Raw genomic sequence first — 14,228 nt, forward strand, 5'->3', positions numbered from 1 at the left:
TATAATAAAAATTACACATTAATGAATAAAAAAAAATATAAATTAATAAAAAATAATACAGTGTAATAATAGTTTTAAGGAAAAATAAAATTAAGAAATACACAATTTTAATTAAATTTCAAAATTTTCATGTAAAAAGCGAAAAAAAAAAATGTTATTAATTTAAATTGTTAAAAATTAGTTCATTAATATATTTATTTTGATATATTTTTGTTTGAATAGAAAAAATCCGTGTAATATAGAAAAAATTGTGAAAAAAATTAAAAATTTTTAAATTTAGTGAAACATTAATTATTAAAAAAAAAAAATAAGATAAATTTATTTTTAATGAATTAACATAAATACTATTCAAATTTATACAAATTCCATTTAAAATGGTTATTATTATATATTGTTCATTTCAAAATATCGTCAAGTGAGGATATATTAAATATTAATTTAACATATTATAATGTTATATCAATATCAGAAATTCTCATATTTATATAAATTTTTTATTGTATTTTACTCAAAGAAGATATTTGCTTTCTTTAATTTTATTAAATCTAATATACAAATTTAAAATGTGAAAAAAGAGAAAAAAAAAAATTATTAAGCATTATAGATCTTTTTTTTTAATTGAATATTTCAATTTTTCATTTATTAATACATTTAAAAATAAAACTATAAAAATTATTTTTTATAAAAAATCTAATGTTTGTTGATAATTATTATTCTAAATGCAAATACCAAGTACTTAATATTATTTCATATATATATATATCTATTAATTTCTTTTTATTTTAGTTTATATTATTATATATTATAATTTTTAATGAGAAAATACAATTCAACTATCTTATGACAATTATAACAAAAAGTGAAAAACGTATGGTTTGTTTTTCATTATTACAAGATAAAATGCTTTTGCATTCCTATTTATTTTAACATTTTATTAGAAAATACCATTAATACTAATTAATTTAAAATATATCTGTAATTATTTTTTAAATCTTACATATATATATTATTTAACACGGGTTTTAGTAAAAATTACGTTAGAAACACAAAGATGTTAATTCTTTAGTAAGTTTGAAATTATCACATATTTCTGCGTATCAACAGAATAACAAAATTCATTTAAAATAATGTTACTTATATCCTAAATGTTTATCTATTTATATAGATTATATCCGTAAATTATTAATTACTATATTGTTATATTTTTAGTTTAAAATGTTGTAAAAAAAAAAAAAAAAATTAATATATAGATTGGATGTTAACAAAATAGAATAGCATTTTAGATTATTTTTTACCATAAAAAATTTGATAGTATAGGCTTCTGCTAAATATAAAAGAGAAAATAAAAAGAACTATTTATTATTTACTGAAATTTATAAATTAGGCAATAATATCTACCATTATTATAAGTTGAATTTGAAAAAAATTATATTCCTCAATTTATTCTTTAAAATTGTTTCATTTCATAAACAAACACAATTTGGTATTTTTGAAGGAGTTATTTTTAGATCTATCATATAAAATAATAAAACTTCAAGTTAAATATAAAAACTTTAATATCATTTAGTCTACATGTTACAATATATTATTAAAAATTAATATATAGGTAAACTTATTTGTTCTTTAATATAAATAATGAAATTATTTATTTATTTTTAAATACTTGGATTATAGTTGCAAGTAATATAAAATTATATTATTTTGTTTGCTTTTTTATAGTATAATAATTTTATTTTTTATGTATAAGAATTTTTTAAAAAAATTATTTATTTGATATTCTGTAGAAGTTTTTTTATTTCATTTTGTTATTTCTTCAAAAACAAATTATAAAAATTATTTCCGTTCAAAAAAAAAAAAATAAAAGAAAAATTTTTTATGTTAAATATTTTGTTTTATTCTTTTTCTCCATTTGAATTTTTTTTATAAAAAAATTATATTTAAATGAGTAATGTGTTAATAGTTATCCATGATACCTTAAAAAAAAAAATTGTAAAGAAAATTTTTTTCTAGGATTTATACAGAAATTAATATTTATCTACTAATATATTAAATATATATTAAAGTACATTTTATTTTATTCAATAAACAAATACATAAAGCAAGTTTATTTTTATAAAATAATACCAGAAATGCAGAGAGTGCAATAAAAATATTGCTTGTTGCAATACTAAAGTTATCAAGAAAGTAATTTTCATGTATTTTTTTGTTATACAATGCAAAAGAAGTCAGAAATTGTAAAATAAAAAAAAATAAAAATCCCCATAATCCTTTAATATGTAATATTCCACATATTACACCAGCTATGATACCTACAATGTTAAAAATAAAAAAAAAATGTATTTGTCATATTATATGTTTTTCTGTTAATTCTCTAACCTATAATTTGTTTATAATAAAAAAAAACATCATCCATTTCATTCTGAATGAAAAGAAAAAATTAAAATTATATCTATAATATTATAAATTTTAAAAATAAAACACAAATGCATATATATATATATATATAATATAGTATAATTTAGCAAAATAAAATATAGAATTTGCAAACTTTTGTTAATTTTTGACAAAAAAGTTTCTTGAGTAATCCATTTTCATTATTTTCAATTTTTTTTTTCATTTTTAAAAAATAAGCGAAAAATAGTATATATGTGTGATATTTGTTTTTATTCCTTTTTAAAATTTAGGTTTGAACTCATTTTAAATAAAAATTTTTGTAAAATTATTCAAGTGTATAAAAAAAAAAGATTTAAAAATAAAAAAAAAAAAAAAATGTATATTTCAAATATTAGCATGTGCACTATTTCAGTATTATTAAAAAAGAAAATAAAAGTTATAAATTTTAAGAACATTTAATATATTTAAATTTTTTTTTAAAATAAATTTGGATTATATTTTTATAAAGCTTTTATTATTAAAAAAAGGTATATTTAAAGTTTAACATACTTTTAATTTATTCTTTTTTAATTTTTAACAATAAGCAAAAAAAAATTTATCTTTTAAATTCATATTGTATCTCGTTACCTAATATACTAAGTATCATTAAAAAATATAAAAATGAAATGTTCATTATGAAATCAAAAATATTAAAAAAATTTAAGTATTTTAAACTCCAATGAAAACACAGCAGATATAAATAACATTTAAAAAAACAAAATGAATAATTTGATCTACACCAACTTTTATTTTACAACTAATTTAAAGATATAAAATAAAATAATTTATTATTTTTTTAACAAAAATTTTTAATTTTTTAAAGAAAATTTTGTAGAAAATGAAGCATAAATTAGCTCATATATAAAACATTTCCTTAGCAAACTATACTTCTATATAAATGAATTTTTCTGAAATTTATAATACTTTTGTTTATATATGTAATCTAAATAATTCACACATGAAAGTAAAAGGTTAAATGATTTATACAATTTTATATTACATAAAGATATTAAATTTAAATTAAAATTAAGATATACAGGCGTGTGTTTGTGTATTACATACACACCAAGTTTATATATGAAATAAATGTTCACAGTTTTTTAGAGAAAAGTAAATTATTTTTAGTTTTTTATTAACTTTCTCCATAATATATGTTCAAGTTTTGAAAATGTAATAAAAAAAAATAGGATGATAATTTTATACAGCTATAATTTAAAAGTTTTTTGGGAAATTTCACCATGTAGATTTACTGCATGTAAACCTTGCTTTATTTTTTTATTTTAGATACAAGTACAAAATTAAAAAAATTAAGAAAAATAATTTGTTATTTTTTTTTATGAAGAAATAAAAATAAAAAACTAAAAAAAAAAATTGACAACCAAAAGATAAATTAAAACAGTATAAATCATATAGAATCATGGCATATAAAAAACAAAACTATATAGAAGAGCAGTCTTTAAAAAAGTCGGCTTACTTAGGTTTATAAAATTACATAAATTGTATATATATATACTTGAAATTATTTTATTTTATAATTTTTTCTTATTTTTTTAAAATTAATTTTTTATTTTTGTGTAAAATTTAAATATTTTATATAATACCATCTATTAGACAATTCTTGTATATATTATATAATGTTTTTATTTTTTTTTTTAATAGTTAAAATTTTTTTTAAAAACGTTTTTTAATCATTTTTTAGAATTTGATGATAAGGAAAAAATTAAAGATAGATCTAATGTTCATGTGTCAATAAAGGAAAAACAAATGAGTAAAAAAAAATTATATATATATATACTTAAAAAATTTTACGGAATTTTTTATTACCTATTTTTTTGTTTTACTTAAAACACATATGAATTTAAAATTATTTAACCAAATAAAGATAGAATATAATATGTAATAAAAAAAATTAATTAAATATATATTTTATTTTAGGAATTGCTGAATTATTGAGTTCTAAAAAAAATGACAATTTTCCAAAAAAAAGTGTAGATTTTACTTTATCACAAAAAACTGAATCAGAATATATGGATGAATGTCTTGCTAGAAGAAAGCAATTTAGTGTAACAAATGCAGATATAGCTAACAAGTTGAATAATACATTATTTTCAAAAATTACTACTTCTAAAAATGTATCTTTTTCTAATAGTAAAAATAGTTCTTATATGGACGAAAAATCTCTTTTAGATAAAAATGAAAAATCTTTTAAAAATAAGTCTATTTCAAGTTTAAATAATAAAATAAGTGAAGATTATAAAAATAAATTAAGTTCTGTTTTATTATCAAGAGATAAATCTCATTTCCTTAAAAATAAAGATTTTGAAAAAAAAAATTCAAATGATTTTCCTAAAACAGATTATATTGCTGAAGATAATTCAAATAATAGTCATAAAAATTCAAAAGGAGATATTGATAATAAAAGAAAAGATTTATTTAAGCAACTTTTAAGCACTTATTCTAACCTTCAAAAAATAGACCATAATCAGAATAGAGACAAAAACACACTACAGAAACTTGAAAATGAAGATGAAAATAAAAATGAATCTATTACAGATAAAAATTTATATCTGAACGAAAATTTTTCTAATTATAAAAACAATCAAAATACAATGGATCCTCCAAATATAATAAAGAAGAAAAAAATAATAAATTTTTTTTCGTGCTTTAAAAATTTAAAAAGAAAAAAATATTATAAAAGAAAAAATAATATGAAATGTAATAGTCCAATAAAAGAAAAACATTTATCAAAAACGGAAGAAAAAATAGACATAACTTGTTATGAAGAGGAGAATTCCATATCCTCAAATAAAAGAGCTAGAAGTAAATTTTTTTTTTTTTTGAAGTGAATTTATATTTTTTTTTTTAAAAAAAAAAAAAATTTAAGATCAAGATATATTTTAAATATACATTTAAATCATTTATATTTTCTTTATTTATCCTTTTCTTTCTTTTATTTAATAATAATCTTTTATAATACTGTTTTTCTTTTTTTTTTTTTTTTAAAACATAATTGTAAAGAACAATGCATCACGGACAATATTTTAAGGAACGTAATTTTTTATAAAAAAAAAAAAAAATAGAAAAAAAATTAATTATTATATTCTGATTGCTGTAAATTTTCCATTGAATTTGGATAATAATTATAATTTGGATAAAAATCAGGAATATTTTGAAATCTTTGATTAAATAAAAACGGAACTCCACAAGTATTATACATGAAATTAGCCCATTGAGCCATAGTCTCTTTATTACAGGGGAATGGGGTCATGAAAGGAATATGGTGAGGATACTTTGGATAACTGAAAATCAGTACAAGCATGATATATATATATATATAAGAATATATATAAATTAGAAAATATATGAAAAGAAAAGTATATATATTTCATACGTTTTAGTATTTTGTCGTTTCATGGCCATTTTAGGCTTTTTGGGTTCTGCTTTTCTAACTTCCACCATTTTATCCTAAAGAAACAAAAAGAAAAACCATTAATGGTATTTTTAATTTTAATTTTCAATCATTAATTTTTCTTTTTTACATAAATTTTGTGTCTTTTATGCTTCAAAACTTTTGCAACCGAATTTTCATTAGCGAAAACTACAAAACCAAAACATCGAGATCTACCACTAGAATCTACTACAATTTGAACGACATCGATATCTCCAAAGGTTGAAAAATAACTAAACAACATAGTTAGTAATATATAATAAAGGAAGTGTAAACTGTTTTTCATAAGAATATTTGCAATTTTTTTTTTTTTTTTTTTATATTATTTTTACTTTTCTAATGTATCTTTAGTCCAGTAATAGTTTAATCCTCCTACGAATATTTTTCTTTGAATATCAGATGGAGTAGTATTGTGTTCCTCTCGAACATCTACCCTTTTACCGTTTAATTCATGTGCATCCTAATGAATCGCAAAAAAAAAAAAAAAAATAATAAATTTTATATATAATTATATTAATTTTACTTTCATTTAATTTGTATATTATTATTTTTATATACTCTTAAAATTCTTTCTTTGTTAATTTGTGATAACATTGTTACAAATGCAAATCCTCTATTTCTTTTTGTTTCATGATCTTGTGCAATAACGACATTTTGCACAGTTCCATATTTTTCGAAATATTCTATTATATCCTTTTAGAACATTATAAATAAAAAGAAAGTATAATTTGCCAAAAAATTCATTTAAAAAAAAAGTTATATGTTATTACTTTATTTGTGATATTTTGTGGAATACCACCAATAAAAAATTTAAATGGTTCATTAATATTTTTTGAATTATTTACAAACTCATTAATTCCTGTAGAAGCTGTACATGTATAATATGTACCATTAGTTCATAATATAAATTATAAAAATTAAATATATTTGTATTATACCAGTACTTAATGAATCTACATTTTTATTTTTTGTATTTGAATTATTCTTTTCATATTTAGAACATTTTGCACTGTTTGTTTCATGGCAACAACATATCTTTTTTTTTTCTAAAAAATTTACAAATTTTTTATTTTAAAAGAAAAAAAATTAAAAAAAAAGAGAGGGAAATAAATGTTTTAAAAATTTGTAGAAACATAAAGAAATACAAATACTCATTTATTGTGAAAATTTATAAAATATCAAATGATAAAACAACTTTTTATTTAAAATATAAATACATGTAATATTTTATAAATTTCTTATGCTTTCTACAACATATTTCAATGTTTATATTTAACACATTATTTTTATTTATTTTTTTTTTTTTTATCAAACCTGGTTTAAAAGAATCTCTAGATGAACTTCTATCTCTTTTTTCTCTTTGCTCACAAGTATTATCATATTCATTTTTTTGTGTATCACTGTCTTTTTTTTTTTTTTCAGCCTCATTATTTTTAGATACTTTTGTTTTTAAGGAAATATCAGCATCATTAGTTTCATTTATATTATCATCTATTGTCATTTTTATAGATCTTTTTTAGATATGATGCATAAGATTTTAATAATGTTGAAATAATTTTTACTTTTCTATGTATTGATGTTAAATTATAATCATAGATGTATATAATAATTGCTTATTTACATAAGCTATAATTGTTAAATAAAATGAATTGAAAGTTTTCTTATTTATTTTGTCAAATTTTATTATTTTATTAATTTTTTTTTTCTTTTTTCTTTTATCTTTTTTCTTTTATCTTTTTTCTTTTTTTTTTTTTTTTTTTTTTTTTTTTTTTTTTTTTTTTTTTTTTTTTTTTTTTTTTTTTTTTTTACTAAATCATTTAGCATTTTTTCTTTTCTCTACTTTTTTTCTTTTTTATCTTATAATTTAAGATGCAAATTATATAACGCACTAAATATTTTTACTATGAAAAATTAAAAATACGTGTGTGTGAAAAAAAAAGGACACAAAACTATATGTACGAGATAAAGTTAGACAAGATATATAAAAACGTGTACTTATTTAGGAGAGAAAAAAAAAAAATTACTAGTTTTCTTGGCGGTAAAATATTTTATTAATTTTCGGAGAGTTTTTTTTTTAATTCTATTATTAATAATTTTGAAAATTAATTTAATTTAAATACTAAAAAATATCCACAAAAAAAAAAAGTAAATATGTTTTAAAGTGAAAAAAATATGCAATATGAACTATAAAATAAAGGGTTTTTTACAAATAAATTTATATATTAAAATAAAAATAAAAAAAGATGAATTATATAAACTTTTGAAGAATAATATTAAAAAAAAAATGCATATAAATATATACATATGTATATAATAAATTAAAAAGAAATTAAGTATTAAAAATATTAATGTTATAAGGACTAAAAAATTATGTTGATTTTTAAACAGAAAAAAGTTATAATATAGATATAATATTTCACTTAAAAAAAAAAAAAAAAATTTTTTTATTCTTAATTTTAAAAAATAAGTTTTGCGTATTACAAATAATAAAATTAAGTATATTAAAAACAATACATTTGTTATTATTAAAATGTTTACGGTATTAAAACGTGTTTTATTTCATACTCATAACTTTTTTGAATGATTCTAAATTATTTTGCCAATCTTCTCTTTCCTCTCTAGTTTTAAAAATGAATAAATATGTACTTATTTGAACACTACTTACAGCTATTTCGAGTGATTTAAGATTGTCTGCTTTGGTTCTTATTGAGGTTATTTTATTTAATGGAAATGATCCAATAGGTTTTTTTTTTCCGTCTCCATCTGCTTTTCCCTTATACCATTCAAGCATTTTTCCATCTTTTGAGCATGTAACTTTAACAGTTTCATGAAAAATAGCTGTTTTTATTTTAACAACTTTAGTTAAAGTTTTTCTATATTGCTGAATTTTTTCATCTTTTATATCTTTAGCTGAAATATTTTCATCTGATCCATCAGTAGATAATTTATCATCATCTTCATCTTCTGTTTCTATTATCACTTTTCTAGCTGTTGGTGAATATGTAGGTCTTCTTCTAGCACTTCTGATAACATTAAGATTTATATTATTTTTATTAATATTTTCATTATTGTTTTCATCTTTTCTATTAATGCTCAAGTTATTATTCTTAGTAGTATCATTTGTTTCTTCATTTAATTCATATTCAAAATTTTCTAATAAGATAGCCATTGATCCATTGTTTGGCTGATAAATAATAGCAAATAAATGTAAATAGAAGTATAAAATGAATATATTTTATGAATATTTATATTTTTCGTAAAATTATTTTTTTTTGTAATTATTTTCATACTATCTGCGGATTATAATTAATTAGTGGGCCATCTGGTGTTCTTTTTCCCCATCTTTCATAACAGCTATATGGAACTGTGTTTCCCATTTTATATATAATTTAATTCTTTAATATTTAACGCAAAAAATATTAAAGAAAAATTTATGTAACAAAAAAATAATTTAAAAATAAAAAATAAAGAACTAAGGAAAATAATATAAAATAAAAATTTTAAAATATATATAATGCCATTCCATTTATTTTTTTTTTTTCCTGTTAAGGTTATAATTAAAATTTACGTCTAGGAATCAAATTTGATATATTTATATTTTACACACAATTATAATTTAGAAGATAAAAAAAAAGAAAAAAAGGAATAAAAAAGAAGAAAAAAAGAAAAATTAAACAAAAATAGTTAAATAATAAATTTTGTATTTATGTTATAAATTGCATGAAGAAAAAAAAAAAAAAAAAAAAAAAAAATTATATACGAAATCAGATAAATATTTAAAAAATTTTTTTTTTTTTCTTTTTAAATGAGATAAAAAAAAAACTTAAATCAGTAAATTACAACATACGAAAATATATAGATTAAACAAGTGGAAGAAAAAAAATATATATATATTTTTATTTTTATGTTAAAATTAAACTGTAAAATATTTTTCTTAAGTTATTTAATTCTTGTATATTTTATATTTGGATTTTCACTGTTATAAATTTAAACTGATTTTATGTTTTAAGGGGAAGGAAAAAAAAAATGGATCAATGAAAAAATTTTAAGTATTTTTAAGACTGTAATGAAGTGTTTTCTTCATATGCAATGTACTTTTATCAAAATGCTTGCAAAAAAAACGATTTAAGTCAAAATATTTCTAATGTTAAAATATTGATGAAAATAAAAATAAGAAAAAAAGATAAAAAAAAAGAAAAGAGAAGAAAATGAATTTTATAATAAAAGTCATCTTTTTGGTAAATATTTATGGGATAATTTTTTGTTATCTTAAAAAAATAAATTATATTAATAATAATAATTTATTATACTTCAAAAAAAATTATATTTTAAAAATTATGAAATTTAGAAAAAATAAATACATAAATAAAAATTATACAATTCTATCTATGACTAATGATGGAAATAATGAAAATGACAAAAAAAATCCTGTAGAAACTGTAAAATTTTTTGATTTCACACATATATATAAACATTATAACTTAGATAAAAATAACCCATTTTATGAAAAAAAATCAGATGAAATTAATAATAATGAAACAGAAAATGAATATGCTAAAAGCAATAATACTAAGAATCAAAGTGTCGAAAACATTCAAATAAAAGAATATAATTCAGAAATAAATTCAAATATAGAAACAAATAGTGATATCTTGAATAATATAAAGAGTAGTTTATTAGTTAAAGACGATCCAAATAGGATAGAAAGAGTAAAATTTGAAAATATATATAATTATAGTAATATTTTTAAAGAAAAAGAAAAAAAAATTGAAGTAAAAACATATGTTGCAAATGTTTTTCAAAAAATGCCCAAATTTAAAGACAACATAAAAGTAATTAAAGATGCTTTGTTGTATCTTAAGTTTATAGAAAAAGGAAATTTATATTTAATTAAAAATGTAGATAAAAAGAGTTTAAATTCTGAACCTTATGATGATTTATCAAAAAAAAAAAAGAAAGGTACCAAAAAAGACAAGATTAAATTGGAACTAACTAGTATTTATAATAATATAAATAAAGAAAAACATACCAAAAAAAGGATATGTAAAGAATGCTGCATTAAAGTAGATTTATACACAAAACTTTTATCAAGACCATTAAACAATATATATTATTTGCATAAAAACCTAAAAAGATTTTTACATCCATTTCAGTATAGCTTATATGAAAATACTATATCTAATTTATATAATGATGGAGAGGTTTCCAATTCATTAAATGATGTTTTAAATAACATTTTAGAGGTTAGAAAATTAATAACATTAACTGGTAAAACTTACGCTGGACAGTTAAAATATTTAAAAACATGCAAAGAAATATTCAATAAATTGAATGAAGCCATAGTAGATATAAATGTTATATTACAATCAGGAAGAAAATGGTTAGATATATACAACTCTTTTGTAAAAAAAATTAGAAAAATAAAATATATTGATATAACAAAACCTTCTATATCAATAATAGGTTGCACTAATGTAGGTAAAAGTAGTATTCTTAATTCAATTACAAATTCAAAATCCAAAATAGCGGACTATAATTTTACAACGAAAGAATTTAATTTAGGTCATTACTCTTTTAGTGATGAAAACGATATACACACAACTCAAATAATGGATTTACCTGGTTTAATAAATCGTCCAGAAGAAAAAAGAAATTTGATGGAAAAATTAACTCTTTCATCTCTGAAAAACTTACCTTCAGCTGTTATTTATGTCTTTGACCCGTTAAAAAAAGATGATCACAAATACTCATCTATAAAATCTCAAATAGATATTCGATATTATTTAAGGGGATTATTTCCTTTTAGGCCTTGGATTGATGTTATAACAAAATCAGATTTAATAGATTTTGATAGTGTTAATTTGCCTAAAGATATAAAAGAAAATTCAGTATTTATTTCTACGGAAAAAAAAGAATCTTTATTGCCTCTAAAAGAAAAAATAAACGAAGTAACATTTAAATTGACTACTTTCTTAAACAAACACACAATGGAATAATTTTTTATATGTTTTACAGGAATATAATGAATATTTTATTATATTTTTAAATATATAAAAAAGTTTTGAATATAAAGAAAACATTACAATTTGATCTATAATATAAATATGAAAAAAAAAAAAAAAAAAAGAAAAAAAAAAGTATAAATTAATATGAAATAATTTATTATAATTTATATAATTTATCACATTTTTTTTTTTGTACTTTTTTATTTACAGTTTTAATAATAGTTTTTAATTAGTTTATATATATATAATTTTTTTTTAATTTTTGAAAAAATTTTATTATTTTTTAATTTTTATATTATGAAAATATTCTTATATATAGTAAGTACCATATTTTGTGGTCACATTTTTTTATACAATTTAAATCTGGTGTATTTTTATATATTAGATTTTTCCTTTTTTTTTTTTTTTTTCATTTTATATTATAAACATTTATCATATTTACTTATATATAAAGATAAGATGATTTTTCCTTTTTTAGTATTAAATCTGACATATTTTTAATAATTTTGATTATTTTATTAATTTTTTTTCAAATAAATTAAGATTATGAATACCAATAGAGTATTTTAAATGTTTTATCTAATTATTTTAGATAGTTTTTTTTATTTTTTAAAATATTATATATATTATGTGGGCATTTGTTATTTAAATTTATATTATTTTTTTCATAATAATTTATAGTAAAAAAAGTGTTATGTTTATTATAAAAGTTCATTGCTATTTTAAGTTTATATTTACTTACTAAAGGAATAAATTTTCATTAAATTTTCGGTATTTTGAAATATACACTAATCTAATTTGTATTTTCGCTTAAATATAGGTTAAAACTCTTTTCTGTATTCTCACTACTAATATTGGATAAATTTAGTTCAGAATAGTTTAAATATTTCTTTTGTGGTAATATATTTATGTCTAATTGTTTTTTTTTTTTTATTTCATGAGATAAGCTTAAATTTGGAGGAAATAAACAATTAGGTATATTAGATTCATTTTCTTCTATTTTCCTTATTTCTTTGTTTTCTTTTGATTTTTCAACTTTTAATATTTCATTTTCATTTATTTCTTCTATTTCTCCATCATATTTTATTTCACATTTTTCATTAATTTCTTCTACTTCATTATTTTGAAGTATATCTTCTTTTACAATGTGTTCTATTTTCTTTCTTTTATAATTTTTTTCTTGATGATGAAGTTTGTACAATTCTTTACTGGTTCCTGGATCACTGAAAGCTTGATTTTTGTTAGTTTCATCCTTATCTAAAATTTTTTGATTTTGAATATTTGATAATATGACGGTTTTTTCTATAACATCAGTTTTCAACATAGGAATAACTCTTTCAACAACATGATTTAATTTTTTATATTTTATGTTATTCTTATGTAAATATACCAATTTTTCTTGAATTTTATTTTTTATTTCAATTTTTGGTATTTCATAAATTTTTTCTTTTTCAATGATTTTTGGAATATATTTTATTTTTTCCTTATAAATAGGAACTTTTACTTCCTTTATTTTATAAACAGGACCTACATATGGAACATAAACATTTTTATGTATTATCTCATTTTTATTTATTATATGTTCTTTATACAAATATCGGGGCACTTCAACTAATTTTGTCGCAGTTAGAGGGTTCAATATTTTAATATTTTCATCAATAAAGTTTAAAGGTTTATTTAGTTCAGTATTTTTATCGCTTTCATTTATTATATTATATCTAAAGCAAAAAGGATCTTTTAAAAAGTTAATTATAACACCATTTGCTTGGATATTGTATCCAGCATCAATTTCAGGAATAAATGGTCCATTATAAAGAACGGTGCGCATATTTAAAATATATTTCAAAAACACAAATAAAATATAAAAAGTAATTTAAAATTTAATCACTATTGGATAAGGTTAAATGAAACATAGCACTTATATTTAACTAAAGGTTTTTTCAAAGTTTAAAATTTCAAAAAATATATTATTCGAAATTGAGAATTAAGTATAATTATTTTTATTTAAATTTTTTTTCTCAAAGATAAATAATTAAAAATTCAAATGAAAATTTAAAAAAAAAAAAAATAGTTCTTAAGTAGAAATGAAAAACTATTAAAAACAGAATGCAAAGTTTTACTTCAGTTTTTTAGAATTAAAGCTATAAAAAAACTTAATAGCTAATAAATTAAAAATTATTGTACATTCATGTACTTTCTTTTAAAAATAGCTAATGTTATTTTTTTTTTTTATTAACAAGCAAATTAATTTTTTTTTTTTTTTTATGTATTGATAGTATAAATTATGGAAAACATTTAGTAATACTTGTCAATTTTTGTCTAAGTTGTTATTACTTGGTGTA

The 14,228-nt window shown here is 18.1% G+C and overlaps 6 protein-coding genes across 6 annotated transcripts; 2 read left to right on the plus strand and 4 right to left on the minus strand.

Annotated features, from left to right (window-relative positions):
* Positions 1-1,937: 1,937 nt before the first annotated feature.
* Positions 1,938-2,617, minus strand: PGAL8A_00087700 (Rab5-interacting protein, putative; the record flags this gene model as incomplete). Its single annotated transcript, XM_028671299.1, has 4 exons — positions 1,938-1,973; positions 2,125-2,309; positions 2,377-2,419; positions 2,549-2,617. 4 exons carry the CDS (start codon positions 2,615-2,617, stop codon positions 1,938-1,940), a joined length of 333 nt encoding a protein of 110 aa, XP_028525995.1.
* A 1,233-nt stretch (positions 2,618-3,850) lies between these two features.
* PGAL8A_00087800 (conserved Plasmodium protein, unknown function) lies at positions 3,851-5,279 on the plus strand (the record flags this gene model as incomplete). Its single annotated transcript, XM_028671311.1, has 3 exons — positions 3,851-3,911; positions 4,133-4,201; positions 4,369-5,279. The coding sequence occupies 3 exons, from the start codon at positions 3,851-3,853 to the stop codon at positions 5,277-5,279; spliced, it is 1,041 nt and encodes a 346-aa protein (XP_028525996.1).
* A 242-nt stretch (positions 5,280-5,521) lies between these two features.
* PGAL8A_00087900 (RNA-binding protein, putative) lies at positions 5,522-7,382 on the minus strand (the record flags this gene model as incomplete). The annotated part of the gene is made up of 8 exons (XM_028671322.1): positions 5,522-5,732; positions 5,825-5,898; positions 5,973-6,114; positions 6,214-6,341; positions 6,440-6,574; positions 6,652-6,749; positions 6,820-6,927; positions 7,196-7,382. 8 exons carry the CDS (start codon positions 7,380-7,382, stop codon positions 5,522-5,524), a joined length of 1,083 nt encoding a protein of 360 aa, XP_028525997.1.
* Positions 7,383-8,435: 1,053 nt separating this feature from the next.
* PGAL8A_00088000 (conserved protein, unknown function) lies at positions 8,436-9,258 on the minus strand (the record flags this gene model as incomplete). The annotated part of the gene is made up of 2 exons (XM_028671333.1): positions 8,436-9,065; positions 9,172-9,258. 2 exons carry the CDS (start codon positions 9,256-9,258, stop codon positions 8,436-8,438), a joined length of 717 nt encoding a protein of 238 aa, XP_028525998.1.
* An 831-nt stretch (positions 9,259-10,089) lies between these two features.
* On the plus strand, positions 10,090-11,877 carry PGAL8A_00088100 (GTP-binding protein, putative; the record flags this gene model as incomplete). Its single annotated transcript, XM_028671344.1, has 1 exon — positions 10,090-11,877. The coding sequence occupies one exon, from the start codon at positions 10,090-10,092 to the stop codon at positions 11,875-11,877; it is 1,788 nt and encodes a 595-aa protein (XP_028525999.1).
* An 802-nt stretch (positions 11,878-12,679) lies between these two features.
* PGAL8A_00088200 (conserved Plasmodium protein, unknown function) lies at positions 12,680-13,714 on the minus strand (the record flags this gene model as incomplete). Its single annotated transcript, XM_028671355.1, has 1 exon — positions 12,680-13,714. One exon carries the CDS (start codon positions 13,712-13,714, stop codon positions 12,680-12,682), a length of 1,035 nt encoding a protein of 344 aa, XP_028526000.1.
* Positions 13,715-14,228: the final 514 nt, after the last annotated feature.

Source organism: Plasmodium gallinaceum (genome assembly GCF_900005855.1).
Source record: "Plasmodium gallinaceum strain 8A genome assembly, contig: PGAL8A_v1_61, whole genome shotgun sequence".
In the NCBI taxonomy this organism is placed as follows: Eukaryota; Apicomplexa; class Aconoidasida; order Haemosporida; family Plasmodiidae; genus Plasmodium; species Plasmodium gallinaceum.